This window comes from Meleagris gallopavo, chromosome 21, assembly GCF_905368555.1.
Source record: "Meleagris gallopavo chromosome 21, MGAL_WU_HG_1.1, whole genome shotgun sequence".
NCBI classification, from domain to species: Eukaryota; Metazoa; Chordata; class Aves; order Galliformes; family Phasianidae; genus Meleagris; species Meleagris gallopavo.
In genome coordinates, this window is record NC_139424.1 from 3,360,697 (window position 1) to 3,381,340 (window position 20,644).

Sequence of the window (20,644 nt, forward strand, 5' to 3'; positions counted from 1 at the left end):
ATACTCAGACCTTGGACCTGGTCTGAGTAAACACCCACAGCTTACACAGATCTACCTTGGAGCTGGGAAATGTCTTCTGGAGGGTACTTGTCCCACAACCTGCAGAGTCCCAAACCTGCCTTATCTAATGCAATCTAAGAAAATGTGGATTTGTCTTGTATGCTGGCAAACACGGACTTTTTTGGGGTCTCTCTTCTTGTTCCTGGTTACAAAAAGCATGAGTTTTTTTAGAAATAAAATTACTTGATTCAAAACAAGGATGAGGAAATTAAAAATCTAATATAAAGTACTAACATAAAGTTATTAGAGAGGAAGGGAGAGAGATTGCCAGACAACCCCAGATAATGTACAGATATCCACTGTTACATTATTTGTGATATACTCACTGAATTTTTAGACGTTCACAGTGAGGGGCTGGGCCCCTGCTTCAGCAATCCCAGGCTTCCTTTTGAGTCCGCGAAGAGAAATGGGTACTTAGAATGTCCTATTTTAGAAATCTGCTTTAGATAGGATGACTCATAACCCAGACTCCACTGGCTGTGTTAATTACCTCTCACTGACTGAAGCACAGCCGCTGCAGATAGCTCAGATGAAGCAATCTCTACTTGGGCTGATGGAGCCACACGGAGGACTGCGTGGGGCACACCTCTGCTCCTAAAGACCTAAGCACTTGTTTGGTGTCAAACACAGGCCCCAGTCACTGGTATGGGATAGTTCTGATGGTCGGTGAGATTTGGCACATAACAGGGCTTCAGGCACTGAGAGCACAAAGGCTGACCATTCGTGCTACATTGCTGTGTTCCCACCTATTGTTCTGTAGTTGATGCAGGGCTTGGTCTGTAACAGCACTGCAGCAAAAAATAAAAATAAATTGTTTGTTTCTCTCTAGTCTCTCTGCTTGCTTAGGTTCTGGCAGAATGCCTGTCCTCTCAGCCACCATATATTTGGGTTAGCAGTCAGCTTACAAGTGACTGTTCCCATCTGTCTCTGCAGTAAGTTATTAACATTTAACGGGCTAACTGGGTTGTGCTAAGAACATTTTCTTCATTCAGACATTTCCTCCAGCAGTAATGCAGCTCTGCAGTTTATTTGGACTTCTCAGTCACCTGGTCTCTCGATCTAACAAAAAGCTGTACCCCTCAGTAGGCTGTTGGATAAGTAGAGCTGCTGGGTGTTGACATCTGTCTAAACTGCATCTACCTGTTAGATGAAATCAATAACAAAGACACAAAGCTGGAATTCACTGGGCTGAGTCCACACTGACCTCCCAAGGAATTAGCAACTCGTTACAGTCAGGAATATTTTGGTTTCAATTTATTTCACCATGGCTACAAAAGATGCATTCCTTTGTGCAGACAGTCCGTGGAAGTTCATTGCCTGTTTCCTGACAACCTTTGAAGCTGACTGTACCCATGCCGTCCCTTCCCTTCCCTTAGAGATGCTAGGATAAATATTTATCACTCCAGTGTTCTTGTTCACGTCGTTCAGTCCTTGGCATGACATGAGATGAACAAGGCTAGCTACAGCTTGCACCCTGGTGATCCTGACGTGGCTAAAAAGCACACTGGAGGAGTTTCTGGTCAGGCACATGCTAAGAGAGCCAGAAGCTCTGCATAGCTCTTCCTGGTAAAGAGCTGAATTTCAGGACAGTATCCCCTGACCTTGCTGCCTGTGGGCACCCTGCAAAATGATGTATGGGATTGACAAACCCCTCAGCATCAAATAGATGCTGAACTCTGTGATGCTTGGTGTTTTCCTGAAAGCTGTTACAGTGCTGTGACCATGAGAAATTGCAGATAGCACAGACTTCTCAAGTGAGAAATGACATGGGGTACAAGATGAACCCTGGTAGAATAGAGAGAAGGGAAAACAGAGGCAGGGTAAGGCAGTCAGTTACCTGGTTATAACTCACTAGGAGCTTTGCAGTCTTGTTTGCAGGGCTTTTCCTTATAGCATTCATCCTGTGTAGAAATCAGTGTGGTGCCAGAAATGTTAGGTGGTTATTTAGTCTATATCTTGTATTTTAAGTTAACGTGTTGCTAGTTTGGCACAGATCTGATGTTAAATATTTTACAAACACCGCTGCACTTCTGTCTCAGAGTGCTCCTCCTTTAGGAGTCTATTTATTTTGACCTGCTGAATGCTCTTTTGCTCTCCATAGCTGCTCCTCTGTGTCTGGATCTCATCTCAAGAACAGCACAGTTCTTCCCATTCCCACCTAAAACATCACCTGAAGTGCAGCCTTGGACATGGGAAGTCTCTGTGAACTCCTGCTATTCCCCATTTCTGGGCTATATTGCCTGTTCACTGTAGATACTTGATGTTCACTCTGAATTGCACTCACCTGCTGCCCCTTCCCCGGTGTTTTCTTGTGGTTGTTTGTGAAAGATCCCATAACCTAAATGCACGTAAAGTACTCATAAATTATTGAACAGCAGCTATGATTTCATCAAACTAAAATATCCCTTATTATGATTTGGTCTTCGTGTAGTTTTATGATTATTCCTTCTTTTTTGGGAGGGTGCAGAGGAGGTGGGCACAGTACCTGGTTCTCATCAGGGTTTTGAATCTGATTCTAGCATTGAAATCCAGCCCTGCTGGCAAGTGACATTTTATGCTGCCAAATCCATCTCCGTGCAGCTATGCACTTCATTGGAAGGCAGTTGTGATACAGCTTTTCAAGAACCTAATGCAGTTGTGTCATATGAGACATTTTATTTCAGTACCACTTTTTGATCATATAGATCAAGTGTGTTCTTAAAGATATGGCTTACATCATTAGCAACAGAAGTCACTGAAGTCTTCAGACTAGAGATGGGAGGGCCAGCAGGACCAAGGGCTTAATGAGAATGGAGTGGCTTCTGGGTTCAGGCAGTCTTATCATTTAGTCTTAGAAACAGTGCTAAGAAGTCAGATATATTTCCATCTCTTAGTCACATCTGTTCCTTCCCTCCTTTCAGTGTCCTGGGGCTGAGCTGTACAGGTAAGAAATGCATAGCTGTGTTAGTTGGCAGAAGAGTGTAACTAAATGTCTTAGCAGTGACCATAATGTCTGAGAAGGAACCAAGAAAACTAAATCTTCCTTTTTCTAGCTGGTTTGCAGAGAAAATACCTTTCAAGCAGTTTTTCTAACAAGTAACTGCAGGAGGGAGAACGCGTGCCTTGAGCACTGACAGTTCTCTTGTTTTCTTTACTCAGATTACAGATAAGTGATGAGCTCAAGGAGCTGATCTTACGCATGCTTGATAAAAATCCAGAAACAAGGATAACAGTCCCTGAAATTAAGGTAAATTGAGCATTGATATTGCAGTCTTTTGTCTCAACTGATTTTTATTTTTTTTTTTGTTCCTTTGATACCTCCTAATGGGGCAGAGCTGTTCCTAATATTTGTTTTGTGAGCTTTTTCTGGCAAACTGACACAGAAAGGGAGAGTGCTCATTTTGCAGTGTTCTATTGCTGCTGCTTGCTTGGGGAGTATTGACAAAAGCTCTCTTGTTTACTTATTTAAATTAAAATTACTCAAAAGCTGGCTGATCTTCAGCGATTCCCCAGTGGAATCAACATTGTCATGGGAACTGTAAGCTGCAGAGGCCTATTGTGTATGCTAGACCTGTGTTACAGGGGCTGGCAGTGCCTTCCTTGTCTAGTACTTGTGTGGCAATGGTCTCAAGGCATCATATTTGCTTCTATCAGTATTACTTGGGGGATGCTTATTAACACAGAGAACAAATAGTCCTGACAGAGCACAGTGCTTTGCAGAGTTTGCTTTCATTCTGTTTTGGCATGTGCTTTGTGTCCTCCTTTCACCTCTCACTGAAGCCTTGAATCAGCAAGATTTCTCAGGGACCCATTAGCATCCTTAGAGGGCACACTACTATTCTCTGCTTTGTCTCAGGCCAACACCAGCACATTTTCTGCTAAAGCTGACGGTAGGAAGGTTGAACTTTGAGAAGAAAAGTGACATCCCTTCCCTCTATGCCCAGGAAGCCACAGCCAATGATAATGGAAGTACTTGGGAGTTGCATTCATTGATTTTGCATGGCAGACTTTGAGCAGTCTGTGTTCCTCCCCATGTAGGTACATCCATGGCTAACCAAGGGTGGTGAGGAGCCTCTGCCACTGGAAGAAGAGCACTGTACTGTGGTGGAGGTTACAGAGGAGGAAGTGAAGAACTCAGTGAAGACAATCCCAAGTTTGCCTGCTGTGGTATGTATAAACCACAGCAGTTTATTTGAATGAGCCAAGAGCATGACACTTTCAAGCTCTCAACTGGTAAAGGAGGTTTAGAGGGTACATGTGTGCTCCTGGCCCAGGAGAGCTCTGAGGCTGCCTTCTTACAAACTTAGGAGCAGTAGGCAGTAGTCAGCTGCACAAAGATGTGCTTTGATTCTTGCCAGCAATGGTCTGTGTCCAGGAATCCGAGCTCACTGCCTAAGCAAATGATGCTGAGACTGCTTGGAAGTGGCTGTTTTGTGGGTTTTGCTGGTACATGCTCTAGATGTAATGCTGTTAAATGTCTGCTGAATTATTAAAGAAGCTGTTGTTAGACTCCTTTCAACTTCAGGGGGATGTTCTCAGCAGTCTGTTTTTCTTCCTCAAAGATCCTAGTGAAGGCCATGCTAAGAAAACGCTCCTTTGGAAATCCATTTGAAGTTCAGACCAGACGGGAGGAGAGGTCCATGTCTGCTCCAGGGAACCTGCTGATGTATGTATATGCAGCCTTGCCTGGCTCTGCCATGTGTGCAGTGTAAAAGTGCACAGAAGAGACAAGGGAAGCCATTTACAAATATTTTCCCTATCGTTTAAGGACAAAACTCACTTTTGCCTCAAATATTGAGGCTGAATTCTGCTTCAGGTCCTCCAGGATTAAAATACAATGCAGTAAAACAAGCTTGAAGGCTCCTTATAGATGGAGTTCTTTCTCTAAGGTGGTTTGGCCTAAACACACTTAAGGTACTAAGCTTGGCCTGGTTTTTTAACCTGTTAGTTTGTAGTATGCTGTGATCAAAGATTCATTGGAGATAGGAGGACTAAAATAAGGGTATCTGTTGAGTGCTTTAGTCTTCTTTCCTTTTCCTGGATAATGAAAAAGGTGTCAGATGAGCAGCTTTTGTGTTTTATAAGCTAGAAATGAAATGATATGTTTGTCTGGTGTCCAAGTCTGGGTGTCTGAACTGGCAGGCACCATGAAGTTGTATAGGCAGAGAGCACGTGGACATGGCTTTTTCACTTAAGAAGAGAAAGGAGCCAGCTGAACGGCTCACTTTTTGGAATTCAGAGGAGGAAACAGTAAATCTTCTAACTGAATTTTCCCTGATTTCTTCCTGATCTCTGTATTTTGTGTAAACAGCATGCTAGGCTCTGGTTTTGGAAACGTTATGTGCAGAAATTGCATGGGCAGAAGTCTTTGCAATATGAGGAGGTCTTTTGTGTTTGCAGTAGCTTTTGTTTCTTTAGAGGATGCCAGTAAGGCATTAGTGATTTGAAGTAGTTTTTAAATTAGTGCTGGCAGAAGGGAAGGCTACTTTAGCTCTGCTTAGACCTAGAAGACTCAGTCCTCTCCACACTCTTGTGTATTACTTTGTTTAATAACACAAGTTAAAAAGGCAGCTGTTGGAATGGCAGGCACATTCACCAGGGAGTCAGAAGGGAATTAAAATGAAAAAACTATTTCTTTTGCAATGCCTGCCTCTCCCATGCACACCTACAAGCTGTGTGAGAGCTGCTGTCTGTCACTTTAACCCCATGGGTACCTGGGGCTGAGTGTCCTGGCAGCACAAACCGAGGCAGGCAGTCACCTCTGGCTCTGCCTTTCATACAGGACCCCCCAGAAGTTGCAGTGGTTCATCAGGCCTTGCAGACCCTGCAGACCATGGCCAGGTTCAGCTCTCTTGCTAATAGTATCTGCAGAAGACACACCAATCATTTCTTAATCTTTCCAGTTGCAGAGGCTTTTTTTTTTTTTTTAAGCCAATTGTTCATTGTTCAAAGCTAAGTTCTGGGTTTCTGTTAGTATTTGCCATATTTCTTCTGCTTGCTCTAGATTTCTCCTAATTGAGTCAGCACTGGTTTCACCACATTTTATTATGCACATTTATTGCAACTACTACCTATCAAATTAATTGCCGTGTTTTGACAGACCCAATTTACTTTCCCATTATGGCTGCTGCTGCTATTGATGACACGTGGCAGTATGGGGAATCAGTCTCTATTTAAGCAGCCTGCCCTGCTTTGAGAGAGCTGTCACTGTCCTTAGGGCCTTTCTGTGCATGTAGGGTGGAACTGAGCAAGCCAGGAGGGAAATGTGGCTGACAGCTGATCCAAGTCTCACACCAGGAATAGCTTCTCCCAAAGCAGCACGGAGGTACCTGCTCTGTGAGGGCTTTGTGCTGAGAAAGTCCTGGGGCTTGCTGCCGTGGGGCTGCTCAAAAATACACTGCAGAGATAGCTTAGGCCAGCTGTGTTTTCAGCATCATCTTTAACAAGGGAACAGCTACAGACTGGGTTTACATTTGCCTGGCATTTCTACTTAAAACACTGCCTTGGTCTCTGCTGGTGTTCAGCATCAGTTTCTTCAGTCAGGAAGATTTCAGACAGGTAACGTAGATTCTGTCAGAACAGAGCCAAGCCCAACCAAAAGCTATATTAATTCTCATTCTAAAGAGTTGTTTGTCTCATGGAAGAGCTGTGCCCCACAGTGCAGGTAGGTGTTCTCACAGTCTGACTGAGAACAAAATCAACAAATGTGGTGTGGGATTTTCTTCTGACAAGGACTCACCCTCAGGAGGATCCTGTAGTGACAGACCCTGTGCTCACATGGCTCTGCCTGCACTGAGCTATCAGTGCATCACCCATGGTACATGCTGCTAACTCCGTGACCATGGCAGGATGTTAACCCTCCCCTCACAATGCCAAATAGAGAGGCCCAGGTAAGTGCTTATGGCTGTCAGCAGTGTGTTGGAAGCAGCCAGGGGCTTTTGGCAGAGGTAGGAGCTGAAGTGGGTTTATGTCAGCACTGGCAGTGCTCATCCTCATCTCTCCTTTGGGCTGCAAGTAGACTTGACTGATGCTGTGTCCATTTCATTCTGCTTGCTAGGCTTGTTAGGTACAGAAATACAAGCTTGTTTGCCTGCTGTCACTGTCTTCATGATCACTTTCTTCCTTTGTCTCACTGTTTTGCTCTCAGGGACAGATTCCTCCTAAACACATCTATATATTTGCATCCATCTTTAAGGTAATTTGGTGTTTATATTTCCCCTGGGTGCTGTAGAAATGTCTCCCCCCTCAGCCTGTGTGACTTGTGCAGTAGTGACAGCATTCTGCTCCATCCTCCCTTCCTATAGGAGCAATTTTACTGCAGTAATTCTCTGTATGTGTGACACTAATGTTTATATATACTTTTCCATTGCTACTATTCATCATTCTTTTGTGTTTCCTTCTTCTGGGAGGAAGGGATGAAAGAAGCCTTGCTCATGAGGCATGGTCTTTTTTCATTCAAGACTTGTTTCAGAAGTGAAAGCACAGCACAGCTGTGGTCCTTTGCATCTGACATGGCTTGAAGAAGCAGCCTCCAGCTAGAGGAACCTAAAATGTCCTGATGAGGAGCTGCTTAGGCCCAGAAGGAATTCTGCAGCTGCTGCACCTCAGTTAACCTAAGGTTCACACGCAGCCTCCCTCGGCTCAGCAGCAGTGCTTAGGGTTCATAGAAAACCACTTCCAAGTGATGGAAGGGCACTCTTTTGGTTATGGTTTTCTGTAAACAAGCAGAAATCCAAACTTCCCTGCCTCTCTTCTCCCTCACAGCATCCTTGTGTTCTTGGAAGAGAGGAATAGGACATCAGCAGCCCAAATGAGGGCAGAACTTTGGTGTTTAACAGTTGACTCAGTGGGCACTGGGAAGGTGATAAGCATTTCCCAGGAGCGTGTATGCTCTCATTTAGCTCCCTGTAGGTTTTCCCACTCCTTTGCTGTTCTGTACTGCAGATGTTTAGGCTGGAAGTGCTGTGAGGCTCTTGATGGACACACAGGCTCATATAAACACTTAGTGGCTGTGATACTTTTGTGGTTGCACTGGTTAACAGCAATGCAATCTGGATAATAGTTCAGTTTGGGCTTTACTTACACGTGGTTTAAGAATACAGCAGGAATAGTCTTATTTCTTTAAAAGAGATATTTAGTGGAGACTCACGTTCAGCCTCAGGCCTCACAGCATGAGCCCTGGCTCCCATGCAGAGCATGAACACCTCGATCTCTGCTGCCATGCATACAAACTGAGTTGAGTGAACATTCATAGCACTGTGCGGACGTTGTGTCAGCTTGCTTTGTGCTGCACCCCTCCTGGAGGCAAAAGCTGCTTGGGGTGGCAGTGAGCACTGGGTGCAGGGCAGGCAGGGAGCCATGCTGTGCTGAGCAGGGAGCTCAGGGTGGTGCAGTGTTTAAGGAGGGGGACGATAGGCAGTGAAGAAGGGGCTGTTATTTGGACTCCTTGTAAACAGTCCATGCTCAGAGTCAGGGTTGTCACGGGGCTGTCACAGAGGCAGAATTTTGATGATTTCTGTGTTTGTTTTTATTTTGGAGGGGGAAGCTGAGTGGGCAGCACTGAAAAATATCGCAGGGCTATCCAGGGAAGTGTAAAACTGCAAAGTCACATAGCACTGCAGTGCACTGAGCTGGGATATCTCTAACCTGTCTACATGGTACCAGCACAGCAGGCTGGTTTGCTGCTATTCCTTCTTACTATTAACACTATTGACCCGGGTTGCCTGTTGGAAAAAACACAGCTTGCTTGATTTTATTTTTTTTTGCATACTTACCTCTAATCTCTCTGTTTCTGTGCTGTTTGTGTAGAAAACAAGGGAGCAGAGAAGGAGGCAGGGACTCAGAGCTGCCTGATGTGTGTGAAGATGAAGCTACATCCTGAAGCCGCGTGGCTGTTGCAGGCTGGTTGCTCACGTGCTGCTGCTGCTGTACCCATCGTGGTGTTGTTTGGCACACATCTGCTCACATCGCAAAGTCCAGGGCCTGCAAAGCAAAAAGCAAAACGGACCAACCTAGCAAACTGCAAAGGAGGAAAAGAGCAGCAATAAAGAAACAAACGAGTTTCAGCTGGCACAGGGCTGGCTTGGCCTCCTGGGCAGCTGTGTTCCTCATGCGAGGTGTCCGTGTGCTCCTGTGTGTGCCTTGCTCTCCACATTGTGCTTCACGTGTGAGCTTTGTAGCTGGGTGTCTTGACCAATGAATGTTTTTCTTTGCAATGCAACAAACCAAACGTTGTCTCGTGGGTAGTTCACCCTAGAGACCTTTTTCTTGCTTTTTTTTCATCCTCTGTTTCAAAGATCAGGAAGAAAAATGGCATCAAAGTGAGGTCTTATATCAGAGAGCAACTCTTAATGCACGTTAAAGCATTCTGTATACCAGGACACAGTCCTGTTCCAGTTGGTGATAACATTTCTATGGATAGCAGTTACAGAAAGGTGAGATCTTCCTTTTGGTGTTTACACTGTCACTCTCTATGCCTTTTTTTTCCCTCCTCCTCTTAACCCTTAGCGTAAACCCTGCCAGCATTGACAGCTTTATTCATGGCAGTGTTGTAAACTGTAAGAACTATGTGATATTTCCTGTATGTGCAATGAGCCTTTGAATGCCACAGAGCTGACCCACCAGGACACACCATTACATGTGAAGGCTTAGTGCACAGCAGACACTTGCTGATGAACTCTTCCCAAGGAGCTGGGATTTCACTCCATCACCTGCTCCCAGTCCTGTGCACATGGGTGTCGTTATGAAGTCTAAAAAGAAGTGACAGGTTTGGCATTTATCTCATTTAAGGGCGATTTCCTTCCACACACATCTCTTAGCTCCTTTAAAATGTGTGCCTGATGCTTTTCAACTCCGATTTCCTGGTAAATGGCCCGAAATGGGAGAGCTCTTAAGGGTGGGAAACATTATGGAAGGGTTTTAAAACCAAGGACGGTTACAGAACACAAATGGGATAAAAATGAAAACTTGATCTGTTGTTGCTTAAGCCCATAGTTTTTAATTTTAAGACTGTAATTTTATGCACGTGCTGATGCTGCTGATGGCAATCCATAGATTGCTTCTAAACTTGGGATTAGAAGCTTCATCTCTACTTTGACAACAGGTGAGAAACTGCACTCAAGGAGCAGATGCAGTCATTTCCTCGGCTGCTGCCTGTACAGACTGTGTGTAATCAGGAATTTCACTCTTGCACGCCGAGAGTAAAAGCCAGTGAGTGACATCAATCCATCAAAATACACACCGGTGTTTTCCTTTGAGCTTTAAGGGGGGTCTGAGCATGCCTCCAGAAAGTCAATGGACTGAATTCTTGTACTTAAGGGACAGATTCAATTTGGTTCCTTACTGACTTTTTTAGGTTAACCATGAGGGCTTGGGGCTTGAGTCCCTCTGATTCTTTTGTGCCAGGGGATATGCATACAAGGATCATTAATAGCAACTGGTAAACTAATTTTCCCATTCTGTTCATGGTAGATTAGTTTGGTTCCTAACTATTTTGTAGCTTGGCTTTGCTTCCAGTGCCTTCTGCTTGCCAGCCCCTGCCTGCCACCTCTTCATCCTCCCCTCCGCTCGTCTCCAGCTGCCTCGCTGTGCTGGTGGAAGCCCAGAGGCAGTCTGCAGCCTGGGCTGTGCCCCATGTCCTGCTATAAATACTGGCCAAGTCTCGTGGCTTGGGGTGTATTTTTGGAGTTAAGGTATTTTGTCAAGGAGACCTTCCATTTTTAAATCAGGCGGCGGGATTATATCCTGTAAACGTTACTGCTCTGGGGCTGTGTTCTGCATCACTTGCGTGCAGGTAGATAGAACTATCAAGCCTGCATTTGTACCTCTGCATGCACCTGCAGTGCACTCAGCATCTCCCGAGGGCTGTGACTGTGCTTCAGCCTAGCACTGTGATACATCCCTGCACAATGGAGCACTTGAAGCCATACTGACTCGTGATGAAGATTTAAACGCTGCAAAAGGGAGGGAAAACCAAGGTGGAACCTTAGCAAGTCCGAGAGCACGCTGGGGCTCTGCAAATGCAGAAGGATGTGTTGGGACACTGCACGGAGGGGGTGGTTGTGCATGGAATGCCTGCACACAGCTGGCCCATCTGGGGCAAATGAGTCTTCAGTGGGTCAGAGTGTGAGGGCACCATCATCGGGTCCTGCTGAGCAGCCCCGGGAGAAAGGCAGCAGCAGGGGGCAGAAAGAAGTCCCTGAGGCTGGCCACAAAGGCAGGGGGATGGGGAGAGTGGGAGAAGAGAGAGCAGCTGTAATCCTTGTCCGCGTGGGTCTGCTGAGGTCTGAGCAACGCTTGGGTGGTGCTCACAGAGCTGTAAGGCCACAAATGAGTTTTTATTTATTGTGCTTTTTAACAGATGGTAGGGGGGAGAAGTTTGCTAACGCAGGTGGTTGTTGGGTTACTCTAAAAATGTGCAGCTGGGGGAGTTAATTGGGGGTGAGGTGGCTGGGAAGCTGCTCAACTAATGAGAGCAAGCAAATAATTACAGATTTTTCTCTAGTAACTGGTAACTAGAGCACTGCTGTAGTTATGGAGGAGAACTGAGGAGAGTGGGTATTTGTTGTGATTATCCCAAAATCTGCTTTAGGAAATTGCCTTTTTTGGTGAAAGAAATCCTTCTGGAGCTGTTTCTGCAGGTCCAGGGAACAGAAAATACCAGAACTGAGCCTTTGTCAGACCTTGTTTCTCCAGCCTGCCAGCTTTGTGGGTCTGCCCTTCTGTCTCCAGAAGCTGCACACGTCAAAAAGGTGGGAGCAGCACAAGCAGCAAGAACTGCTGGAGTTGATCCAAAAGCTCGGTGTGACTTCTGCAGGGATGCTCCACTGAGCTGCAATGAAGCTCTTGCTCTCTTTTATGTGTTAGGGCAGCTAGGAGCATTACTGCTTGTACTTTGAAGTAAGGAAGAGATTCAAGAGGGAATCTGCTCGCAACGAACACCTCTGGCAAGCCAGCTCTTTTGTTCACTCTAGAAAGTCATTAGCTGGATGTCCAAATACTTGTCTGTGTTCTCGCTGTGAGCGCGGGGTGGGGTCTGGTGCGGCGGGGCTGCTGCGAGCAGTGGGACTCGGGGGTGCTTTAGAGTTTACTCTGCCCAAAACGCTGCTCTGTGCGAACAGGTCCCTGACGGCTGTGCTGTGCAGAGGGCTCCTCCTGACGGCAGTCGGCTCTGGTCAGCCTTTAAGCCTGGGGCTGGGCCGAGCACGGGAAGCTTTGATGGCAGTTTCTCATTTGGAGAAACGGAGCATCTCTCCGATCTCCACGAGGTCGTTTGTTTCTGTTGCTCCGTTAATAGCTGCAGCTCTGCAGGTTGGGGGGCAGTGAATCACAGAATCGCTGAGCTTGGGAGAGATCTCCAAGGTCATCCAGTTCACCTACCACCAATATTCCCCACCAAACCACGTCCCTCAGTACCACATCTAAATGTTTCTTGAACACCTCCAGGGAGGGTGACTCCCCACCTCCCTGCACAGCCCACTCCAGAGAAGGAATTTTTCCTGCTGTCCAACCTGAATCTCCCCTGGTGTAACCTGAGGCCGTTCCTCCTGCTGGCAGCTCTGTGCTGATGCACGCCAGGATGCTGTTGGCCTTCTTGGCCACCTGAGCATGGTGTGCTAAACAAACATCCTCGTTTAATATCTCCTGTCTGGTATGAAGGAATAGTGCAGTGCGTGCCTAACATATTGGCAGGAAAACATTGCTGTGAATGCCACGCTTGCAAATATTATTGCAGCTATTTAATGACACGTTACAGATATACATAAATAACAACTCACAGCACGTAAGAAGCTGCCTCAGCCAGCAGTGTGTGTGCTGTCCCTGCTCTTGCACGGTGATTTCCACTGGTGCAGCTCCAGGAATCGGATGTTCCTTCACTGTTCTCGCAGTCACGTTGCTGCCTGCTTGTGCTGCTGTTCTGCAGTGAGATGGACCTGGCCTGAGAGAGGGAAGGGAAGGCTCTGCCTGCGGGTTAGGATCTGAACGAGGGAGGGATGTGCAGAGGATGGAGGACTGCGGTGCTGTGGAGCCCTGCCAAGAGCAGGAGCATGTTGGTGTCTGGGCTCCGGGGACAGGAGGCACATCAATACCTGATGTGTACGTGTAACTTAGTTTGGGTACCAAACTTCTCCCCCTTCCCAGAGCTTGTGTGCTGAGCAAAGCAGTGAAAGGGATTTCTTTTCTGGCCCAAAGCTCCCTGTAGACCATGTCCTGAGCAGCACGCTGAGTGCTTTGAAAAACTGTAAGTTCAACAAAAAAAAGAACCATGACTTTTCAGGATGTAATTCTGATCCTCTGTGCCGTAACCTTGCTGCTGTTACCTGATTTACGCCTGTTCTGTTAGTATTTAAGTCTCTTGTTCTGCTCGATGTGAGGTATGACTGCGTGTGCTCAGACTCCAGCATGATGTATATGCACTCAGTACTGTAATGGCACGAGGCCATTACCATGTAAATATGTACCATGAATAGAGAGGCTATTTTTTGCATGCTTTTGTACTCTAGAACCAAAAAGAAAATGGCAATAAAATCCACAGAAACGATGTGTGGTGTGAATGTGGTTCCTGACGCAGTCCCTGTGCTGGGGGATGTCCCGTGCCTCCTCTGGGAAGGGTTTCCTCACTGTGCTTCTGAAGGCTCTCCATGGGGACTTCCCTGGTTGTAATGGGGGTGGTGCAGTGGCTTGAAGGCCACTCCCCCTCATTTTCTCTTAAATAGATTGTTTCCAAATGGATTTCTCCAGCAGCAAATTATAATTTCATGCTTATTATAATCTTTATTAAGAGCTGACTTCTACTCTAACGCCAGTCCAAGTAGTAATTATTACAAATTAAGGTGGCATGAGGGGACAATAACAATGTGTTTCAACAGGAGCGTGACAGGCAATGAGCAGCAGCATTTCCTCTGCAGGGAAGAAAGAGGTGAATTTCCTGGAATATAACAGCAGGAAAAAGCCCTTTTCTTTTATAAAGGAATTTCCAAAGATATCCTGAAATGAAGCAACTGCCAGGAGCCAGCAGACATTCTTTGCTCAGCTAAATCAGATGTTTCATCACTCACACAAACTGAATGCGCATTTTTTGTGCCCCATTTATTTTAATGCCATCCCCAGCAGCACCTCCAGCACCCAGCCATCCCTGTGCCTGTGGCTCTCTTTGTTCCGGCAGGAGCAATCTCTTAGGAACAGAGATTCTGTTTTTCAGCCAAAACAGACCATTTCCTGATACCCCCCACTCCCCCCCCCCTTTTTTTTTTTTTCCTAGAGTCCAACATTAGACAGCAATTTGCAATTTCCTTCCTTTCAGGAGTGGCACTGAGTGCTGCAGGTCACACATCAGCACACAGCCGAGGCGCTGCGTCACTAAGCTGCTCCTATGTCCCATCTCCACAAGTTCTGGAAGAACGAATTGCTAAACCTGCTCTATACTTTTGATGCATCTTTTATTGCAGCAATGGCTAACGTTTTTCAAGCATCCATGCTCGTTAAGTACCAATTACTAATTACTACTTCAAGAAAATCAGCCTGTACAGGAGAGTTATAACCTGAGAGTAGTGCAGAGGTGCACACAGACAGTAATCTGTTTAGAATAAAGTACAGATAGAAAAAGCTTAATTAAGTGACTTCAAATGACTCAAGCACACCAGTCAGCCTCGCAGCACTCAGGCAGCAATGTCTGATAAGCATTAATAAAATGAGCTTCACTGGTCAGTAGGAAAAAAAGACACCGGACAATAAAAATAAATCAACATAAACTGAAGTAGGAGAAAGTGGCTGAGTTGCTGATTTCCTCCTGTGACTTCTGTGTCAGCTGGCTGAGCAGCACGGCACACTCCTTGCTTAAACACGAGCCACCTCTTCTACTCTGTATTCATATAACCTTACAGAAATGCTTTGTTTATTTTAAAGTTGTTCGAACTTAACGTTAAGGCCAGGAAGGTGTCAGGTTATCCAACCAAGAACTCATTTCCAAGCACTGCTGTCAGAGCTGTGTTTCCCCAGATAACCAAGGCTTTTCCTGTCCCTTATTCCCATGTTTGCTAGGCTCTCTCCAGCAGCACTCAGTGTGGATCCTGGCAGGACTGTGTGGGGAAGGCACCAGAGATGCTTCTGGAAAGATAAACCCCATCATTTGAAGCAAGCCATCCCAATGTTCACTGTTGCCTTTTGGGGATTTCCATTACAGTAACTGTTGGTGTTTCTTTATTTTTTTACTCTTCCCTTCAACATCTCTCAGCACATCCTGCAGCTTCTTACAGTTCTGTGTCAGGAACACCAGGCTCTCTTTGAAGTTGCCAGTGCCGTGCTCCCTGCAGATGTTCTCCAGCCCATCAAACCACTGCACAACCTTCTCCAGCTCGGCCTGCACGGCTCTCTGCTCCTCCAGCTCTGCACGCAATGCCTGCCCGGCAGCTGCCTCGGCCCTGCACTGCTGCTGCAGCTGGGAGATCTCATCCTGCAGAGCTTGGAACTCCTCCTGGCTGTAGGGGTACTGCTGGTGCACCCTGTCCTCGGGGAGCAGCACGTTGTCGGGGATGCTGAGCACCAGCTGCAGGAGCACCTCTTCCATCTTTCCGAAGAGCTGATCGAAGCGGGCCTTCATAAAGTGCAGGAACTTCTCCGTGCTCTTGCGGATCTCGAAGCGGCTAATCTGGATGGCTGGCAGCGCCTCGAGTTTCTTCAGGATGACGCTCTCCACCACTACCATCATCTCGAAGAGGTAATCCTGGAACGCCAGGTAGATGCGCAGCATGCACGTCTGCGGGGTGAACCCGAAGAACTGCGTCTCGTAGGCCATGGGGCGAACCGACATGGCGGCGGGAGGGCGGCCCGGGGGGCGGCAAAGGGAGGGTGGTCAGGGTCTGGAAGTGCGCGGGGAGACGATTCACCTCCTCGCGCCCTTACCACAGGATCTGGGATGGGAAGGAGCAGCTCCGCCACCGCCCACTCCGCTCAGACGCCCCGAACTCCTCAGGCCGAGCTTCCCGCTTCGTTCGAACTCCCACAGAGCGACAGCCAATCAGCGACCAGAAGGTGGCCGCGAGGATGGAGGCACCAACCAATCATCGAGCGCTCCAGCTCACGGGGGGCGGGGAATATGTGGATAAGGAGAGAGGCCGCGCTCTCCGCTCGGCCAATGAGGATGCAGCGTGGCTACGCGGGCTGCTTGTGGCTCGGCTGCCGATTGGCGGAGGGGCGGAAGGGGTGCGCGCATGCGCGGAGCGGAGGCGGAAGCGGAAGCAGCGCGGGGGCGCTAAGATGGCGTACCACACCTTCCGGCAGGAGTACCTGCAGGTGCCGCCGGTGACGCGGGCCTACACCACAGCCTGCGTCCTCACCACCGCCGCTGTGGTGAGATGGGAAGCGGGGCCGGGGGCCGCGGGGGATTCTGTCAGTCAGGTGGTCCCGTCCCTTATCCTCCCTTACGGGCGGCGCCGGGCGGGCAGCGCCTCAGAGCCCCGGGAGGGCTGGGAGGAACCGATCCCCGCGAACGGTTACGGGGCCTTGTGCTAAAGAAAGATATGCGCGCTGACTGCCGTGGTTCGGCTCTTCGCAGCACGGTGCTGATGGCGTGTTTGTGTTTGTGTTTGTGCAGCTCCTGCTCGGTGCATTGATTCGTTGTTCTGTTCTTTTCCAGCAATTAGAGATAATTACACCCTTCCAGCTGTATTTCAACCCCGAATTAATATTTAAACACTTTCAAGTAAGTGGCTCCTGATGTGAGAGAGGTTTTAAAGTAATCTGGTGAGTGTGTAAGTCTCCCTGCACTGCAGTGCTGTAAGGGGCTGTAACTCCTCACATGGAGGAGATGAGTGCCCCTGAGCCCTGCTCTTACATTCACTGACTGTAAGGGAGGTTTCTGTTACTTTGTTATTTTCTTCTCTGTTTAGCAATAAATTGTCACGTCTAAATGCCTTGTGTTTGTGTCATTTCCAGGTATGGCGGTTAATCACCAACTACTTATTCTTTGGACCAGTTGGCTTTAATTTTTTATTTAACATGATCTTTTTGTATCCTTCATGACTGTTGTTTTTTCCCTCCTTGGAAGGCAGAACTCCATAATGGCTCTGTGTGCAAGCAGGTTTAATTCTGCTCCATGCTGAAGTTACCAAGAGTTCGGTAATGCTAAGTTAGCTGATAGCCTGGGCATCAGCAGGATCTCTGTAACATATCAAGCACTCTGCTGTTTATTTCTGTGCTGTCATGAATCTGTTGTACAAGTCAGGTCCTTCAGCTGAAATCCAGTTCTGAAATCCAGGGGAAAATTCCTAGTAATATTTCTATCCTGGAATTGGCCACTCTGCTGAGGCACGCAGGATGAGGCAGTTAATGAATTAAACTGACACACAATCTTAGATCATATAAATGCAATCTTTTCCCACTGGATCTTTCTCTAAACTCATTTGTTGTCCAGTTTCCCTGACCTGTGACTTCAGATATCGTTACTGCCGAATGCTTGAAGAAGGCTCTTTTCGAGGTCGGACGGCAGATTTTGTATTTATGTTCCTTTTTGGAGGACTCTTAATGACTGTATCCTTTATGTTTTTATTCCAAAATACTGTAGTCAAGCTAAAGATAAGTGAAAGAGAACTCAAAATTTGCTGTTCATTTCTCTCAATTCTTAGAACATTTTTCTTGTAGTATGAGAAGCAGTAGTATTTTTAAGTAGCTTTCAATGTTTTGTGACTGTCACTTCTATTAGGTGGTAGGTTGATCTTTCACTCTTTTTGCTGCTTGACAGAATTATGGAAGTAGATTGGGGGACTGCTCAGGTGCATAATCATGCCTAGGTTATCTAATAAATGCTTTTGCTTCAGTGATTTCATGCTGAATTTTATTTTTAAATGTTTATTCGCGCTCTGGGTACAGTGCATCCTGCCACAGGTGTTGAATTTGATTGACCATAAATGTGGATTACCTGAATCTGGGAAAGAAGAAGGAAGAATTGCTTGGAAAACCTGGGATTATAGATCAAGCTGTCAAATTCTTCTCATGCTTGACCTCAAACTATTATTTGGTGAATTTCTTTAACTACCCATTGGAGATCTTTGGCCTGTTTGTAAACTTGGTTTTCTTGGGTCAGGCGTTCACAATAATGCTCGTGTACATCTGGAGCCGCAGGAATCCCTACGTCCGTATGAACTTCTTTGGGCTTCTCATCTTCCAAGCTCCATTTCTACCTTGGGTACTGATGGGCTTTTCGCTGCTTTTGGGGAACTCCATCATTGTGGATCTTCTAGGTAAGGAGCTGTAAGAATCACAAGGCTAATGAAACAACATGGGAAGGAAAACAAACAAACAAACAAAACCAACAAGAAAAACAGCCCCAAAGGCTGATTCCCTTTTGTGGCTTACTGTTAGTTGGTCCCATGTAATGACAGTGTATTTGTACCAGGCATTTCTGATTTCCAGACACTGTAGCATATTTCGTGCTGTAACAAAGATTAAAAGAGCTTCTGAGGCTTTGGCTCTTTCTTGCTTGAAATGTACACAAATACACAATCTCATTACTGGTATGACATTATTGATACAGAATATAGTACAGTTCTTATTAACTCTAGTGAAGCTGTAATATCATTTTATATGCCTGTGTTAATGTCTTACAGTGTAAGTTACACTCATCATCTGATGTCAACACGTTTCATTGGATTTTGTATTTCTATATCTCGTTATATATTCTGTGAAGAAAAGTGGGTTTTTTTTTCCCCTCAAAATTCTGAAGTATTTGTGAGCTGTAAAGAAGTGCTGGAAAATAACCATTTGATATTTCTTCATGTACTAGGCATTGCAGTCGGGCATATATATTTTTTCTTAGAGGACGTCTTTCCCAATCAGCCTGGTGGTGGAAGGCTTCTGAGAACACCATCTGTCCTGTAAGTATTGCTTTCTGGTTTGGAACAGATAAAGAAATAGTGCTTGTGTGGAAAATGCTGTATAACTTGACCTAAGTGACTTCTAGTAAGCAAGGGAATTCGAGTCAGAGCTGCAGTGTGTCTGTACTTCTGTATCTAACTTGTGTGTTGCCAAACGAGGGAGGGGATCGTGTCAAGTGTGTAAGTGGAAACTTTCTTATAGAGAGGAGTGGCTGAGGGCTTTGTGTCGTCCTTGATTTATTAATGCTTAGTAGTCTGCCAGTTTCTACCTGTTGGTGGCACCAAAAATGCGTGTGAGGAATAAGAATCCAGCTGTGTATGGACAGAGTAATTATTAAGTGAAATACAGCTATTAATTTTTTTCTGAAAAACATCCTCATTCCACAGCTTCAGCAGATGTCATTGTTGATATTACTGAGTACTGCTCCTACTCGGTTTATGTATCTGCGTAGAATTGGAGCAGTCTAGGTTTTTATTATTAAATGTGTATTCTCATGAAAAGAAAACCCTGCTTTTTGCTTTCCAGGAAAGCAATATTTGATACACCAGAAGATGATCCTAATTACAATCCCTTGCCAGAAGAACGGCCGGGAGGATTTGCATGGGGAGAAGGTCAACGTCTTGGAGGCTAATCAGATGACTGTGCCAAAACCCAGCAATGACTGGGAGAGATGAACCTGGAGTTCTGTCCTGGGGAATCCCTCATTCTCCATCGCAGAAAGAACACTCTTCATCAGCTCTATGGTTTTGAATACAAGCACTTTATGAAATGACAGTCTAATCCAAGACACTTCCAGGCTACCAGTGTCTTCCTTAGCCAGGGAATTTACTGTGCCGGTAATGCGTATGTTAATCCAGTGGAGCCAAAAAACTTTGAACTGGAAACCATTTCCTGTCAACTTCAGTTAACAAGACCATGAGTACTTGTTTGAAGTGATTTTTAAAGCATTTTTTTCAAGTTATTTGATACAGGTAACTATATGGGGAACTTTACAGGGGACGAAAAAGTCTTTTTTAACTCTTTTTTTTTTTATTATTCTTGGATAAAACAGCTTCAAGATGGGTAAGAGTGCAAGTCCCTATTTCAGTGGTAAATGTTTTTTAGTCCAAGATGGTAGTGTCTCCAGTCTTGTTTGAAGTGTAAGAAATACATCATTCAACATAATATTTTTTGGAATGTGCCTCTGTGTGAACATGCTTTCAGGCTCTCACTACACTTTGATGGCTTTTCCCCCAGAGACTGTGTGTTGTGATAACCAGGTGTGACTCTGGTTGGCTAAATTGGTCCACACCGTCTGCCTCCCACACAGGCACATTTCCAGCAGTCATTACGTTCCTTGGAGCACTAGGAAAGAGAATCTGTCTGGTGTTGAACTGTTCAAATATCTCAGATAATGAGTTGAATAAAATGTTTTCTGGACTTTTTTTTTTTTGTTAAACTTTTATATGATAGGCTGGAGGCAGAGATGGGAAAAGCAGGTCTCAAGAGTAGGCAAGCTTCTGCAGCTGTCTCTGAGAATTGTGAAGAAAAAGGGTGATTCAGTCAGCATGGTAGGGGTGGTGTGTGTGGGTGTGGGTGTGTGTGTGTGTGTGTGTGTGTGTGTGTGTGTGTGAAATTTGCTGGGAGAGGACAGAGCGTTGGAGGAGCTGCTAGGCAGGGTCACAGAATTGTAGGGGTTGGAAGGGACCTCTGGTGCAGTTCCCCACAGCAGGTGACAGCTGGCTGTCCAGACACG

At 46.0% G+C, this 20,644-nt stretch overlaps 3 protein-coding genes across 9 annotated transcripts in view; 2 read left to right on the forward strand and 1 right to left on the reverse strand.

Moving 5' to 3' along the window:
• CAMKK1 (calcium/calmodulin dependent protein kinase kinase 1) overlaps positions 1 to 13,579 on the forward strand; it is an 86,798-nt gene extending 73,219 nt beyond the window's left edge. For 6 of the 7 annotated variants that reach the window (XM_085240960.1, XM_085240958.1, XM_085240957.1 and 3 more), the window contains 5 exons: positions 3,199 to 3,286; positions 4,078 to 4,206; positions 4,602 to 4,705; positions 7,187 to 7,234; positions 8,848 to 13,579. In XM_085240960.1, coding sequence (XP_085097086.1) covers positions 3,199 to 3,286; positions 4,078 to 4,206; positions 4,602 to 4,705; positions 7,187 to 7,234; positions 8,848 to 8,920 — 442 coding nt within the window. In that variant the 3' untranslated portion in view covers positions 8,921 to 13,579. The remainder of the gene's footprint in view (positions 1 to 3,198; positions 3,287 to 4,077; positions 4,207 to 4,601; positions 4,706 to 7,186; positions 7,235 to 8,847) is intronic. The other variant, XM_085240962.1, reaches the window with a different exon arrangement.
• A 207-nt stretch (positions 13,580 to 13,786) lies between these two features.
• Positions 13,787 to 16,072, reverse strand: MIS12 (MIS12 kinetochore complex component). The gene has a single exon (XM_010721803.4). The coding sequence runs from the start codon at positions 15,845 to 15,847 to the stop codon at positions 15,215 to 15,217; it is 633 nt and encodes a 210-aa protein (XP_010720105.1). The 5' UTR covers positions 15,848 to 16,072; the 3' UTR covers positions 13,787 to 15,214.
• Positions 16,073 to 16,226: 154 nt separating this feature from the next.
• DERL2 (derlin 2) lies at positions 16,227 to 20,333 on the forward strand. Its single transcript, XM_010721906.3, has 7 exons — positions 16,227 to 16,386; positions 16,673 to 16,738; positions 16,972 to 17,045; positions 17,472 to 17,565; positions 18,080 to 18,275; positions 18,818 to 18,908; positions 19,435 to 20,333. Exons 1-7 carry the CDS (start codon positions 16,294 to 16,296, stop codon positions 19,538 to 19,540), a joined length of 720 nt encoding a protein of 239 aa, XP_010720208.2. The 5' UTR covers positions 16,227 to 16,293; the 3' UTR covers positions 19,541 to 20,333.
• The last annotated feature ends 311 nt before the right edge of the window (positions 20,334 to 20,644 follow it).

What these genes read in the sequence shown, in the direction of transcription:
- DERL2 (XM_010721906.3), top strand. Translation starts at nt 16,294, where the DNA reads ATGGCGTACCACACCTTCCGGCAGGAGTACCTGCAGGTGCCGCCGGTG. An exon ending in TCCTCACCACCGCCGCTGTG is followed by an intron (nt 16,387 to 16,672) that starts GTGAGATGGGAA and finishes GTTCTTTTCCAG; the next exon opens with CAATTAGAGATAATTACACC. An exon ending in CATCATTGTGGATCTTCTAG is followed by an intron (nt 18,276 to 18,817) that starts GTAAGGAGCTGT and finishes TTCATGTACTAG; the next exon opens with GCATTGCAGTCGGGCATATA.
- MIS12 (XM_010721803.4), bottom strand. Translation starts at nt 15,847, where the DNA reads ATGTCGGTTCGCCCCATGGCCTACGAGACGCAGTTCTTCGGGTTCACC.